Source organism: Anas acuta, chromosome 3 (genome assembly GCF_963932015.1).
Source record: "Anas acuta chromosome 3, bAnaAcu1.1, whole genome shotgun sequence".
NCBI classification, from domain to species: Eukaryota; Metazoa; Chordata; class Aves; order Anseriformes; family Anatidae; genus Anas; species Anas acuta.
The window spans coordinates 25,322,135-25,336,785 of NC_088981.1; the positions used below are offsets into that span (position 1 = coordinate 25,322,135).

General features: G+C 38.7%; 1 protein-coding gene across 3 annotated transcripts in view; it reads right to left on the reverse strand.

Annotated features, from left to right (window-relative positions):
- ERO1B (endoplasmic reticulum oxidoreductase 1 beta) overlaps nt 1–14,651 on the reverse strand; it is a 39,342-nt gene that overhangs the window by 16,688 nt on the left and 8,003 nt on the right. For all 3 annotated transcript variants that reach the window (XM_068676222.1, XM_068676221.1, XM_068676220.1), the window contains 4 exons: nt 12,024–12,143; nt 8,738–8,821; nt 7,410–7,451; nt 144–226 (listed from right to left, as the gene is read on the reverse strand). In XM_068676222.1, coding sequence (XP_068532323.1) covers nt 144–226; nt 7,410–7,451; nt 8,738–8,821; nt 12,024–12,143 — 329 coding nt within the window. The remainder of the gene's footprint in view (nt 1–143; nt 227–7,409; nt 7,452–8,737; nt 8,822–12,023; nt 12,144–14,651) is intronic.

The window sequence follows — 14,651 nt, forward strand, 5'->3', positions numbered from 1 at the left end:
TACTTTTACCTTCAGATGTTCTTGCATCATTTCACATTTACTTTTTAATGGGCTATGGAAGAATGAAGAACAAAAACAAGACAGACAAAAAGGAACACCCCTTTGTTACTATTTCTATACTACTGTTGTAAATTACAGCATACCTTAAGGTACTGTTAACTGCTCCCAGTTTGTTAGCTTGCTCACAGTCTTCCAATTCTTTGGAATGATTTGCTGCTTTTGAGTACTGTAAGAAAGGTTACATTCAACATATAAGTGAACTAAAATTTACTGAAAGCAGGTGATGTGAGAAGTATTTCTAGGCTTAGCATTGAATCTGACAGTATCAGGGAAAAATCCTTATATTCTAGAAGCGGCAAGTAATTGTGGAACACTTTCTCCCCCCTTCCCCCCCCCCAAATTAATTTTGTCAGTCTATTTTTGCCCTGTGCTTTCAACTGCCACAGAAAATTCAGGTAAATGTGGTGTCGGATTTTATTTTTTTTTTAAATAGAGTTCTGAAATATTTCTGATACTTGTTTACATTCTTGTAAACTGACAAACTGACTTTGTAATACAAGCAATGGGATAGCTATAAACTTAACTTGGGGTATGATTATGCTTGCTGAACACAAGGTTTGTCCATCATTCCTGTGGGAAAGTTTATCAGTTTTGGCCGCTTTCCCCATCATGTTTTATTTAATTTTATTCACTAGAATGATTTAGATAATGCATAGGTCTGGAAGCGAGATCTTTTGATCTGGACTCAAACTGGTTGTTTCAAAGCTAAGACTTAAGTCTTTAAGCTGAATGCCAATTCTAAGCTGCCTTTTTTTTTTTAACATAATCCAGTGAAATAGAAGCCGTTTTCCTTATCGTCCTGCTAATAGAAGAATTAAATTAAATCCCCTTATTCTACAGTAATATATAGATGTCACCAGGAAATCTGTTAGCTTGTCAGCTTATAGCTCAAAAAACCCTTCTAACTGTTTTACAACATAATACAGTATCAGCACCCTCCTAAAAGATAAACAAACCCAATTTCCTCTTTTGTTTGTTTTGCAGATTGAGACTTTGGTTTACACAGATTTTTACCTTATCACAGCCTTTAAGAAATATGGAAAGTGATTTGATGTTAGGCAACTGTTATCTTTTTGTAAAGCTGAACTGCTGGCTTCTCTTACTCTTGGGCATATACTTACTGGCAGGAAGGATTACTATCCAAAATAAAACCAGAAATTAAAGACCTCAGTCAACCCTTCAGAAACAGCACACAGTAATTGTAATAACAGAAGTTTTAAAGAAAGAGGATAGCTTTTTTTTTTTGAGGATGGATTTGTGGTCAAGATGTCATACTCCAGTTATTTCCCACGCATATTTAGAAAAGCTGCAGGATTTTATTTATTTATTTATTTTTACCTGCAATGCATATACCATGGTATTTCTCAAAAAAAATCAAATTGTTTAGACAAATAGGCAGGACAACTTTAAAATTACACTTGCTACCCCTAGAAACCGTCACTACCCCTAAAAATGCTAATCACAGAAATTCAACACTGGGAAGGTCTTCACACTGCATTTTGTACTTAGTGATAAAAGGATTTATTCAACTCTAAATTATAGTTAACATTTTATGAAACTTAAACTAAAACATTTAATAGGCTATACACAATAGAAAAGTCTTTTACTATGCTGTTTTTCTTCTTAAGATGGTCATAGTTTTTATCTTTGAATGCAGTGGTAATTCTGCCCAACACAACTGGAATGCTGTTACTGAAGAGAAGCCTGAAAGGGTTGTTAAGTGCCCTTTTTCCTTGAGGGCTCTGTACATGGATAACATAAATGCCCATCTTCCAGGTTCAAGGCTGGCGTCATCTGAAGGAAGAGTTAACTCCTCCCTTCCAAAAAGGGAGTATTTGTCAAAGACAAAGGCACATGGGAATAAACAGGTAGCCTCCTCCAAAAAGGCTGAGCTATCTATGATCCACGTTCTAGATTTCGCAAGGAACACCTGCATAACCTTGCCTCGAACTTTTGAGTAAATGGTGAAGTTTGTGAGAAAGCCGTAAGTAAATGTGTAGACTGGAGCCAAGCAACATGAAAGTAAGACTACCAACAGAGGTAAGATCCTTGAGATGTGGATATGCAGCAGCTCATGGATTTAAGAGCAAAAGCTCTTGAGTCCCTTGAAAAGGTATGAAATCATTATTGAAAACATCAGAATATTGCAACTGAGCACCCCACACAAGGGAGGTTAGCACCTCCCCACCTGACAGCTACCGGGCAAGCAGAACTTATTAGATACCTCATCACACCAATATTAATGCTTAGCCTAAAAGCTCACTAGTCTAAGCTAGCTATTGTGCACATTAGCCAGTTACTTTCATGTCTATGAAGCTCGCAGTCCCTCTGCACACTCCAGAAGTTGTCTACAACAACCACCGAAAGAAGGATTATAAAAAACCTTGCATGTGATGCCCTGTGTTATCCACTAAGGACAGAAGGCTTACTTTGAGGAACGAGATGAAAGCCAACCAACAACATTCATTTTACAGAGTGTTTTTACAGGTTTCATATTAGCTCTCACATCAAGCAACCACGTGGTCCAACAGAGCAAAACAAACCTATACTTTTGTTGTAGGACAGATGACTAACAGGCCCTTCCACTCACTTGTACATATGGAAGATGAGTCCAAGTACACACACAAAAATGAATGATGTTATGAAAATCTGTTGCAATGAAATTCAGAGGAATGCAGTGGGTTGACACTGGCCAGCAACTAAGCATCCACTGGTCACCTGCTCACTGCTCCTCTCCCTTCCCCTGCCAAGATGGGGAAGAAAGAGTTGGATGAGCAAAGATGTGGACTAGTGGCTTGAGATAAAGGCAGATTACAGAGTGATAGAGCAGAAAACAAATAAATACAAAGTCATGCAAAGGCAGTTTACTTGCCAACTCCAAGAAACAGACCGAAGCCCAGTCAGACAGAAACAGGTCTTTTGGACAGTCTGCCTGCGTACCCGAACTATGTCATGCTGAGCATGTTGTTTATCTCTTTGGTTAGCTCAGGTCAGCCATCCCAGCTGCATCCCCTCCCAGCCTCTTGGCCACCCCTAACCTGTTCTCCTGGGGGACAGACAGAAAAGCAAAGTGATAAACAGGGAAGATTTTGATGGCCTGCAAGCACTGATCAGCAATAGCTAAAAAACTGTTTTGTTATCCACACAGCTTTAGTCATGAATCCAAAATAGAGCACCATATGTACTGCTATGAAATAAGTTACAAACCGCAAAACCTACTGAATACCAAAGTAGTGAAGGAGACTAAGAAGTCATTTTGACATTGTTAGGGAACTTGCCCACAAGTATTTATACTAGACAGAGTTTCTTGCTCAATTTTCTTGAGTTTGCTAGGTGTGAGGCTCATTCTTTCACATCAACGGTTGTTAAATGGAAAAATGTTAACAGAGAATACACCTGACCTAGAATGAACGAAACAGATACTGCTGATGAAATAACACTGAGATGAACATTTAAGTCTGAAGCGTTTCCAGGCTTCACAATTCTCCAGTGCTTAACAACAACAGATATGCAACCTCCTTTGCTCTTAGGCCAAAGACCCACTGCTGGCCAGAGCTGAGCTAGTGAGTGACACTGGTTGGGCCTCTCTGAATGCAGATTTAAGGGGAAGAACAACCGCTTTGCAACAGCAGCTGGGAGGGTGAGGAGTGAGAAGCAGAGAAGCAGCCCTGCAGCCCCCCCAGGTGAGTGCAGCAGGAGGTGCTCCAGGCAGGCAGCAGCAGTTCCCCTGCGGCCTGTGCAGGGAGAGGCCCCTGGTGGAGCAGGGTGTCCCCCTGCAGCCCATGGGTCCCCCATGGAGCACATCTCCACGCTGCAGCCCCCCCATGGGTGGAGGAGCCCCCGGTGGAGCAGGTGGCTGTGGCCTGGAGGAGGCTGCGGCCCATGGAGAGCCCCCGCAGGAGCAGGCCCTGGGCCAGAGCTGCAGCCCGTGGAGAGGAGCCTGTGGCAGAGCAGCTCATGCCTGAAGGACTGTACCCTGTGGTACGGACTCATGCTACAGTGGTTTTTGAAGAACTGCAGCTAACAGGAAGCCCACATACAATCAGTTCAGGAAGGAGGGCATCCCATATAAGGGATCCCATACTGGAGTGGGGACAGAGAGTGAGGAGGAAGGAGCAGCAACAACCAAGCGTTATGGATTGTCTGCAACCCTCACTCCCCGTGCAGCTCAGACAGAGGAACAAAACATTTTTAGTTTACGTTTAGTTCTCACTCGTCTGTTATCAATTGGCAATAAACTGATCTTCCCAAAGTTGAGCCTGTCTTGCCCAAAATGGTACTTCTCATGGGATTGCCCTACCCTTATCAAGAAAAAAATAAAGAAACTGGTTGAGATAGTTTCTTGCCCTGTTCTCTGAAGAACAGGAACACAACAGCGGTACGCTGGTGCTTAGCTACCTACCGGTGTTATGCCACCAGCCTACTACCCAAAAAATGTTTTCACTATTCAACTGAAGTAAAACTATATAAAGTGAAACTACTTTGTGACTTTCCAGCACCATCTGAAGCTTACATTGGTGCCAATACTTTAAGAAGAGATCCTCTGTTGCTAACTGGACTTCTGTGAAGATGCTGTACAAGTGTAACGCTGGTCTTTGTGCCTAGCTGATCTTCCAAATGCAGAACTGTTCTCCCCGCAGTAATTAAGAAACCACAAAATAAAAACAGAAGAACAAAAAACCCCGGACTAACCACCAACAAAAAACCCTTGGCAAAAAAAACTTCTGCCTAGAACAAGGCAAAAAGTCACAGAAGTGTGAGATACAGCTACAAGTTTAGCAGCTCCTCTACATTAGGAGAGATGCACAATAGGAAACTGTGCAGAAGCCCAGCACTGAAGTCACAGAAGACTTCTCCACAGAATTCTACCCTGAGTTTATCTATCCAAGAGTGTAACTTGCATTATTTAAAGATGTCTTCAGATGGTTTCACCTTTCTAAGGCACATCAGGACAAAAGAGAGGAATTGGACAAGTATGTCCCCTGAAGTAAACCACTTTCTTTAAAATAGTGTTTTAAGGATAATCTACAAGACACAGGACTTTCTCAAATGGACCAAGCCAGTATTTGTATAGTCCTTGAAAAAAGTTATCCATACCAAGATGAGTTTGATGCTTCCTTAAAAGGGATATTGAAGGAGATTGTAAAGGAGATTCCCAATTTTTAATGGGCTTGAAGAAGGAATTTTAACTTAACCAAAAGGTGTATGAAAATGGCGTAAGATTTCTGCCAGTCCTGGTGTCATCTTTCCTGCAGACAAGTAGCTGATGTAAACCCCTTGGTTCTACTACTGATTAGAGTGGCAGAATTGCCATACTTCCAATACTGTAGCTGCTTGTAACAGCCTGCAAGGCAATTCAGATGAAACAACTGTAGCACATATACCAGCAAATTATAGCTCCCTGAAGAAGTTTTCACTCTTCCTTTATTGTAGGAAAAAAAAGTGGCTGATATTTCCTTAAGTCCAACTCAACATCATTATGTGAAGTAGTATCAAAGACCACCATTACTCTTTAGTTACTAATTAACATCTTAATTATGACTCTCAGGATTAATCAGAAGGCTCAAACATGTACTTAAATAATCTTTAAAGACTAAGTTTTAGAAGAGATGAAGTTAAAATGCCTGTAAGAGTCATTACGGTATTTCAGTAGTCAGTTTCTTTACTTGGAAGAAAAGAAACTTTACTTTCTTACATTTGGAAAAGATCAGAGTCAAAGAAAAGACTTGCCAGCTAAAACTCTAGATCTTCTATCCAGATAAAGTACTAAAGTTTTCCCAGTACAACTACTGCATATGCTGAAACACATTCAGTCATGTCAGAGAGACGGGAGTTTTTCTCTGGCCACCGGAAGCCTTTAAGAGAATGGGCACACTTCAGAGCGAGCTTGCCACTAGATACATGTAAACAGGAAATGAGACTTCCTCTTGAGCTAAAGCTTGGACAGACTAGTTACACTGATCAAGACACAAATTACTCCATGGTAGCTCTCAGCTACCTTTGGTGATCTTTTGTGGAATACAGTTTAAACCTAATACCAACCGTCATTTATGATACAGTAAGTTACACTGAGATGAAATACACAGTAACTATGGCTGGCTGTCCAGTGAGGTGGAAAGTGCTGGGACGGATGGAGATAGAGTTAAGCAAGAATAAGTATGAACCTACAACAGAGCCATGGCACTATCCTGGTTTTGTATGGAATAGTTAGTTTTCCTCCTAGTAGCTGGCACAGTGCTATGCTTTGGATTTAGGGTAAGAATAATGCTGATAACACAGTGAAGTTTTAGTTGTTGCAGAGCAGTGTTTACAGTAAGGCAAGGACTTTTCAGCTTCTCACTGCCCTGCCAGCAAGGAGGCTGTGGGTGCATGAGGAGCTGGGAGGAGACAGAACCAGGACAGCTGACCCAACCCAGACAAAGGGATATCCCATAGCATGGTGTCATGCTGAGCAATTAATATGGGGTGGCAAGGACTGCTGCTTGGGAACAGGCTGGGCATCAGTCAGCAGGCGGCAAGCAATCATGTTGGGCATTACTTGCTTTGTACGTTATCACCATCAGCATCCTCCTCCTCTTCCTTTTCTGTCCCATTAAAGTGTCTCATCTCAACCCTTGAGGTTTTACTTTTTTTCCTCTCCTGATTCTCTCCCCATCCCATCAGAGGTGAGTAGGGTGAAGCAATAGCTATGTGGTGCTTAGCTGCCAGCGGGGTTAAACCACACCAGGCACTCAACAGTAAGATCTCTTATTTGGACCTCATAGATACTCTTATCCAATCAACTGCTAAAACCTTTTTTCTTGGCTTGGACAAAAGCAAAAACCAACAGCACAGACTGACTACTTAAGCAGGCACAGATGACTTAAGCCTACATCAACTTAAGGCTCATGAGCTGTTCAAGATTAGATGCATCAAAACTACATATAAATGTTCACCTTTTTTAAAATATTACAGGTTGTGTTTAGACATGATTCTTACAAAAAAACTGTGTTGCTATTCATCTCAGCTTATAGCTTCACAGAGGGTGGTCTATACTCAGGAAGGAGCACAGAATTTTGTATCAGGCGTTCGGTGGCCACGCGTCGCTGTCCCTGGTCATTCACTGATTCTGTCTGTACCGAGTCTCAAGCTGTTAAAGACTCAGAATGGCGCAACGGTACCAGCAACATCAGGAACACTGTTACTCATACAACAGAAAATGCAAAGCTGCACACAGGAACTGATCAGTTATGTTAACAGTTGCATCATGACGCCAAGACTGAAGATTTGCAATAAAAAGCCACACATCTACTGTAATGTTAATATTACAACAAATGAGATGGAACTTAGAAAAATAAATGACTACTTACCTTATTAGAGCTCCCAGCTTTAATTCCAACAGGTATTTTACTCTAAAAACAAAAGATAATTTAGTTTTTATACCGCTCCTAGAAACAATTATGCTTGATATAGAAATATTTAATTCCTAGATTTACAGGAGGCCAAACCATACTTGTTTTACATAATTAGCTTGTTCCTTTCCTTCCTTGGATTTATTCAAAACAGTACTACATCTTTGACAGACTTAGAGTTATTTATGTTAGTGGCAAAATGCTTAAGACCTTAGACTACTTTGATATTTATTCTTCCAAAATAGTTTTGTCACCCTTTTACTTAAATTTAACTAGATTTGTTAGTAAAAATTCTGAACTAATACGAATTTTGTTAGCTGATGACTGATTATAAGTATAGATCAGCCTTATAAATGAGCCTTGGTATAGTTAAAGAATCAGTATATACTTCAGAATAGTTAAAAGTCTGCCAAAAACAATTTGACATTTCTCACAAGTCAAGGGCAGACTACCTTTTGACTGAAGATGCATGATTTCCAAACAGGCTAAGAACCAACCCTTGTCTCTTATGCCTTCTGAAAACGCAAGGTGTACATTATATACCTGCCCCAATCAATAATTTGGGTGACAACAGAGTGCCAACTACTGTAGGCTCTAGTCTCAGACGCGAAATGTCATAAAAGTGACATTAAACATTAGCAGTGACTTGCAGTTTATGAAATCAGGCAGTTCTACCACCTATTGCTTTGCATCACTGCTCATTGAATGCATGTTGTAAGTTACTGCATAGAAGACATGGTAAATCCAAGGAAACAAAGACCTCAATACTACAAATATATTGTTGGGACTTGGTATACGTAAGAACCTTAATCGTATCTACCCCCCGTCTCTAAATATTAGAAAATGAGATGGCTACCTCTAGGAATCATCTTCTCCCCCCCAGGTAAGTTACCTATTTCACAGCTGTGTTTATTTTGAAAGAATTAATGCATCAGTGACAGATTTTGTCTAAGATACTCTTGATTTTATCAGAGAGCTGAATCAAGCTACACATGGATGGGAATACATCGCTATAATTGCTGACATACTAATAATTATTATAGCACTTCACCTACATTCAGTGCTACCATTTCCTTGTGGACATTATACAGCCTGGCTGGAAAACAGATTTATTCTAAATGAGAGGAAATAATAGAACCATATCTACTTACCATTAGAACTATAAAGTATGTTATTACAAAGATCTTAAGTTTACTATAGTGGAAAAGTAGAGCATACAGCATTACTCACTGAAAAATAAGGAAACTGCTTAGACCCTTTCCTATTTTATGTTATTTGATCCATACCTCAGGACAAGGCTCTACATGACAATCTTTGATAGAACAATGGCCATCGTCAGCCCAGAATGGGCATGGTCTCTTCAGATTGACCTAAACACACAAAAAACAGAAGGTTACAATCAATATTATTTAAAGCAAATTTTAAAACAGAGAACTCCCACTATCAAGTCCTTTCAAATTAAAAAAGATACAAGGAAAAGGGTTAAATTTAGTACTGACATATACATACATACATTGAACTACTCTCCCTCAGAGCTGAAGCTTGGTGCATTGGAGTTGTTAATAATGGTACCAAGTGGACACAAACACAGAATAGTAAAGCCCAAATTAAATCTGTCAGTTAATGTAACTTAAAAAAGCAGTAAACAAAATGCTAAAAATAAGGCAAATCAGACATATACAGCTATAAAATGGCTGTACTTAGTTGTATTTGTACTAAACTGATCAAGGAAATATATTTCATGGAAGACAGGAACTAGTACAGAAGTTTATGGTTTAAATTAAATGCTTGGAGGATTTCAGATTCCAAGCAGTAAAAATGGACGAATCACTACTACACTTCATTACTCTAGTCAAGGAATAATGGGTATCAAAATACTAATGGACTTAAAGAGCTGATGTTGTACAAGTATAAATAACTAAGAGAAACCACTTCAGAAACATTACCATCAAATCCAATCATGTTTTCTTGTCAATGCTCCTATTTGTTATTAAATGGCAGAATGACACACATACTAGTATCTACTACATAGCAAGAGACTCAAACACTTTGCGATTACATTTCATGCAGATTGCCAATATGAAAGTCGGTTCAAAAAAAAAAGTTTTATTTTGCATGAGCCATATACACACATACGTGGTAACACACACTTGGACCTCATTGTTCCTACACTGAAGACTACATACTTAAAAGTTTTCTTGCACGATCAACCAGAAAAACTGTGGAAATACACCATCTTTGAAATATAAAATTACAAGTAAAATACAACACAATTATCCTCAGAAGCTATCAACATTTTTGGATAAAAATGAAGACACACTTTTACAACTCTCAAAGTAAAACTATTGTTTCTCAGTTTTCCTTTAGCAAAGTCTGTACTAGTTTCCTTCAGTTTATAAGTACTATTCAAAGACATTAAACTGAAGTCACTACTTATATCAAATAACGTGCTTAAATGATTGGAGGTTATTACTTTATATTTGAAACTTTTGAGTCCGCAGTTGGACACAGCAAGAGTTCTAATAAAATGCACTGTAAAATTAAGCCTAATACTCCAAGGACAGCATCAAGTCCTTGAACAATTTCAACACAAACTTAAGATTTAAAAACATGCTCACAAATATTATTTAGGTCTATACATCTTAAGCTAGAAAACTAATCCATATGCTAGCTCACAAGAAAAGACGTATACAATCTGTACAACAAATGGAGTCGTACACTGTAACAGCATTCCTGTTGTATCTCATCACTACCACCGCAGTAAGAACTGCTACACAAAACATGCCCTCACACCAATTTCTACCAAAAAAGCACACCAAAACCAGCTAATACTGTTAGGATACAACCTTCTTCAAGGTAAACCCTAACACACTTAAGCAGTCACGAGGGCCGGTGTGCAGTCCACCCATTGCTACACAATATTTACTAATTCTAGAGAAGAATTTGTCAGAAAATCAAGCTGAATAAATTGGAAAGTTTTTTATCCGTTCCCTTCTGAATAAGCAGCAGGTTTTTTGTCCCTGCACAGAATCAAGGAAGTGCTATGGAGTCAGTGCATAATCGGTATTGATTAAAGTACAAGGACTGTACAACCTCAGTTGGGCTCACAAGTGTGCTTTGTGTGTGAGCACAGATATTGCTTAGTTACTTGGACCTTGCATCTTCCTGTTAGCAATATCAGCAATGCAAAAAAACTTCAACTCCTGACTATCCCCCAGCTCTATAGGTTAACACACTGCATTTTGCTGTCTCAATTCTCTACCCACTGGAAGAATATACCTATCCACTGAGGGTGAATCAATAATACAGATTCCAAAATAATTTGTATTGGTTTGGTGCCTGTCATGCAGGAAAATTGTAAGCATTAACTACTGTTTGTACACTCAAGCATACAGGCATTTTGATGAAATCAGAACTATATGAAAGATGAGGTAGGATTATAACAAACTGTGATCCACAGACTGCTATTAAAATTAAGATAAAACCTCAATTTGCAGGACAAAATTACTGTTGTATAGTTTGTACAAAACCTTGTATACATGCTAGCCCTCTCTTTGAGTTCAATCTTCCTGTTGCCTCTAGAGAAACTAATGAACAGAACCAAGTGATATTCTCCCTCAGGTTGCACATACCTTGCTTCTCCTGAAAACTCAAGTTAGAACTGCGTCATGTAGCAGGAAGAATTTCAGGATGAAGTTACACATTATTGCTTGCTCAGACTACACAGGGAAGACTCTAGTGCTTTTCCTTTCTCACATTTATAACCCCACCTTACATTAACTTAAATATTTGTCTGATCCCAGACCATGTAAATAACTTACCGCATCTTGAAAACCAAAAAAAAAAAATCCTGAAAAATCGACCAGGTTAAAGGGAAGTACTGGCATAACACACAGTCAGACAAGGCCAAGATATAAAAGCAAAGGAACAGGGATGGCCTGCTCTGAAGAGGAATCTTTTTTTTTTTTTCTCTCCAGTGGCAGGTAACCATCTGATGAGCTCACACAAAATGTAACCTCATTTTCAAGCTAAACATATCTGAAAATAAGAGTCTTATTTCACTCAGAGTCTAACAGAGAGAAAACAATTGTTGAAGGACATGAGTGGTATCACAGACCATTTGAAAAGTATTTGTTCCTCTTTTTCAAAGAAATAAAAGCTCTCTAGATAGCAAACACATCAGAACTGAGCTGGTAAGAAAAAAATCATTGTAATATTTCCATTTCAAATTATACAAGTTACTTCGAAGACAAGTGCTGCATGCTGTCAGAAAGTTGCTAATATACAACCCTTTCCCAGATGTAGCCATCCAAAGACATTGCCTTGAAAATTACCACTTATATGCTGAATGAAAGCAGTAGATTTGCTGTCACGGACTCCAGGATTAACAGAGCAAACACAGGACCTCCTACCAGTATAACTTCCAGGGACTGAAAGCCTGCTATAACCAAATGAAAGAACACTACATTTCTAAAAGACAACTTAATGCAGCCAAGCTGGTTTGCTCAGTAATCTTCCCTGTATTTTATGGATTTTATTTAAATTATTCAGGAAAAAAGTCACTAATTGTACCTTGTAATATCTGAAGTAATCACGTTCTTGCAGTTTCTGTATTTTGGGGAAGATCTTGAACGTATTGAAGTCATCGATGCTCTCTATATCACATAAGCAATCATCTAGGACTCCTGTGAGCTATAAAAAAAACAAACATTGGATTGATTTTTAATCAAGAAATGCAGCATTAACTGTGGAAAAATCCTCTAAAAAAGATAACAGTCAAAAGAAATAGCAGCAAAATGAAATTCCATACCAAATAATGTATTTCTCATTATGTAACATACTTTACACACCCAAAATTGGAAAATAACAGACCTTTGCACTTTTTAGCTTAAGTCCACCTTCAAACACAACTCTGAATCCATGTTAGACTATCATTTCCAGCCCTGAAATATTCAACGTATAGAACGTTCTGCAGAACAAACAGCAAGATTTTCCAAACTACAAATACACATTATCTTAGCACAGAATTGCAAACCAAGTATTCAACTAATGATCGTGCAATAGAAGAATTCCCCAAAAAAACACACAACTATGCACTGTTATCCTATTTTTTTCATTTCTTCTTAAAAGTACAAAAAATTCTAGATAGTTTCTTTAGCAGTATGGGAGAAAGAAGCATCAGTACTTTTCTGCCTAAGAAGTTAGTAACTTCACAGTTAAATTCTACAAACAAATGCAGGTGTCTGCACTTGGTTTTCCTAATATTACAAGGCTGTAAGCCTATTGTGAAATTAAGTCTGAACTTCCCAGGCTCCATCCCTCCTGTGCCAGGACCACAAGCTTGCTGGCACTGAACTAGACAAGACTGTCCCTGCAAGAAAGCGCACACAAGTGCCGAGGCAGCCCAAGCGCTGCCAGCACAGGAGAGGAAGTAGCAGTGCACAAGTAGCCAAGAGAGGCCCCAACAACTGAGCAGACTAAGCTATGGCAACAGTTTTGCTAAGACCCTGACAGCACCTTAATGAGAGACGGGAACAGTGAAAACGTAATTCTGTGAACACTTGTGACATAAATTGAATGAAATCTCAACTACTCCTTGGCTTCTTCACCAAATAGAAGCACCCTTGAAAGGCCTTTCAAGCTTACGTTTGAAGCTTTAGTCCATATCTAAATGAATGGAATCAAGCACTGCTGCTAACTACTATTATTCTTCAGCCAGACATGAAATTCATCAGCATAACTGATGGCCTAGAAAGCAAATAAAATAGGAAAGCCCCGCATATTTTGTATCTTGTGTAGGCTTAGAACTTCTCAGTACTAAAAGGCTGCATGCGAAAGGAGAAGGAAAACATTGTGTTTTTTTCTCTATAGATTTCACAGCTAGATGAGATGAAGTTATGAAATCGTCTAATCTGTTTTATGCATGATAAATCACTCCACTACTTTACAGCAAAGATACCGTTATATAACCAAGCTTGATATAAAAAAAAAAAAGTCACCAGAAACCACACTGTAGGCTTCCACTCTTACGAAGAAGAAAGGAAGCCCAGGAAGTGGATTCTTCACCACCCGAGAGAATACAGCGAGGTTATGGCAATAAAGCATTTTAGTAGGAAATTCCCCTTACATAGATCTTACTTTCCCTGACACACTAAATAGGCTGTCACAATCCTGCAGGGTAGTTATGGTAATGAAGTAAAACACATTTAAGGGAAGCAACTTCACCCTAAAGTCTTCTATGCTATTCCACTTGCTTTTGTTAATGTTATTTAACTTCAAACCTGGGCAAACAGCTCTGGAAGACTGTATTCATTAACAGGCTTTTAAAAAGCCTAAAGACTTCACAACCCACATGACTGCCAAGTTCTAAGCAAGAATACAGAAGTTGTTATCAATATTTACAGAAGTAAAACATCCATGCATTTTAAATTTGATTTCATTGCAAAACTCAAGTTTTTGTATCGATCACACATGCAGGAAGTAACTTGGCCATCTTTACAAGTAACACCTTACCACTAACAAACAGTTAGCACATTCTGCTAAAATACAAAAAGGCAAAAAGGTAACTCAACATTTTGCTCAAATATTATTCAACTATATAACAGAGTAGCTACGTAAAGAACAGTAACGTATTAAGATGAAAGCAGAGTGAGGAGGAGCTGAGAAATTTTCTTTGGACTTAAAGATGAAGAGTAGGAAATAATTCTGATGCTTGCCTCCCACTGCTTATAAAAATATTTAGACCATCTTTGCAAAACCAAAAATGCCGCTCCGGGGGAAAGCGTTCCAAATCAACAAGCTGTACTTACAAGCAGTATCAAATACCCACGGAAAATAAAGCTTCAGTCCTTTATTTAACCAAGATAAACTAATTGAAGTTACACCTTTGCCAGATGTCTCTGATAACGCTTTCATTCTAAGAACACCTTTCACAATGTAGTGCATTTTACTCAAAAAAATAAGCAGTGCCAAAAATAATCCACCCCCCAAACTAGAAGAGGGGTCAAATTTTTTAAGAGAAAAACTAATGTAGAGTAGCAAGAGCAAGCAAGCAAAACTCTCAATTTCATTCTCATAAGCTTTACAAAACTGAAGCAGTTGGCTCCCTGAATACATAAAACTGGAAAAAAAAATTGTTTCTTTGGAAGGCACGTTCTAAAATTAAACGATGCTGTATCTGTACCAAAATACAATTTATGA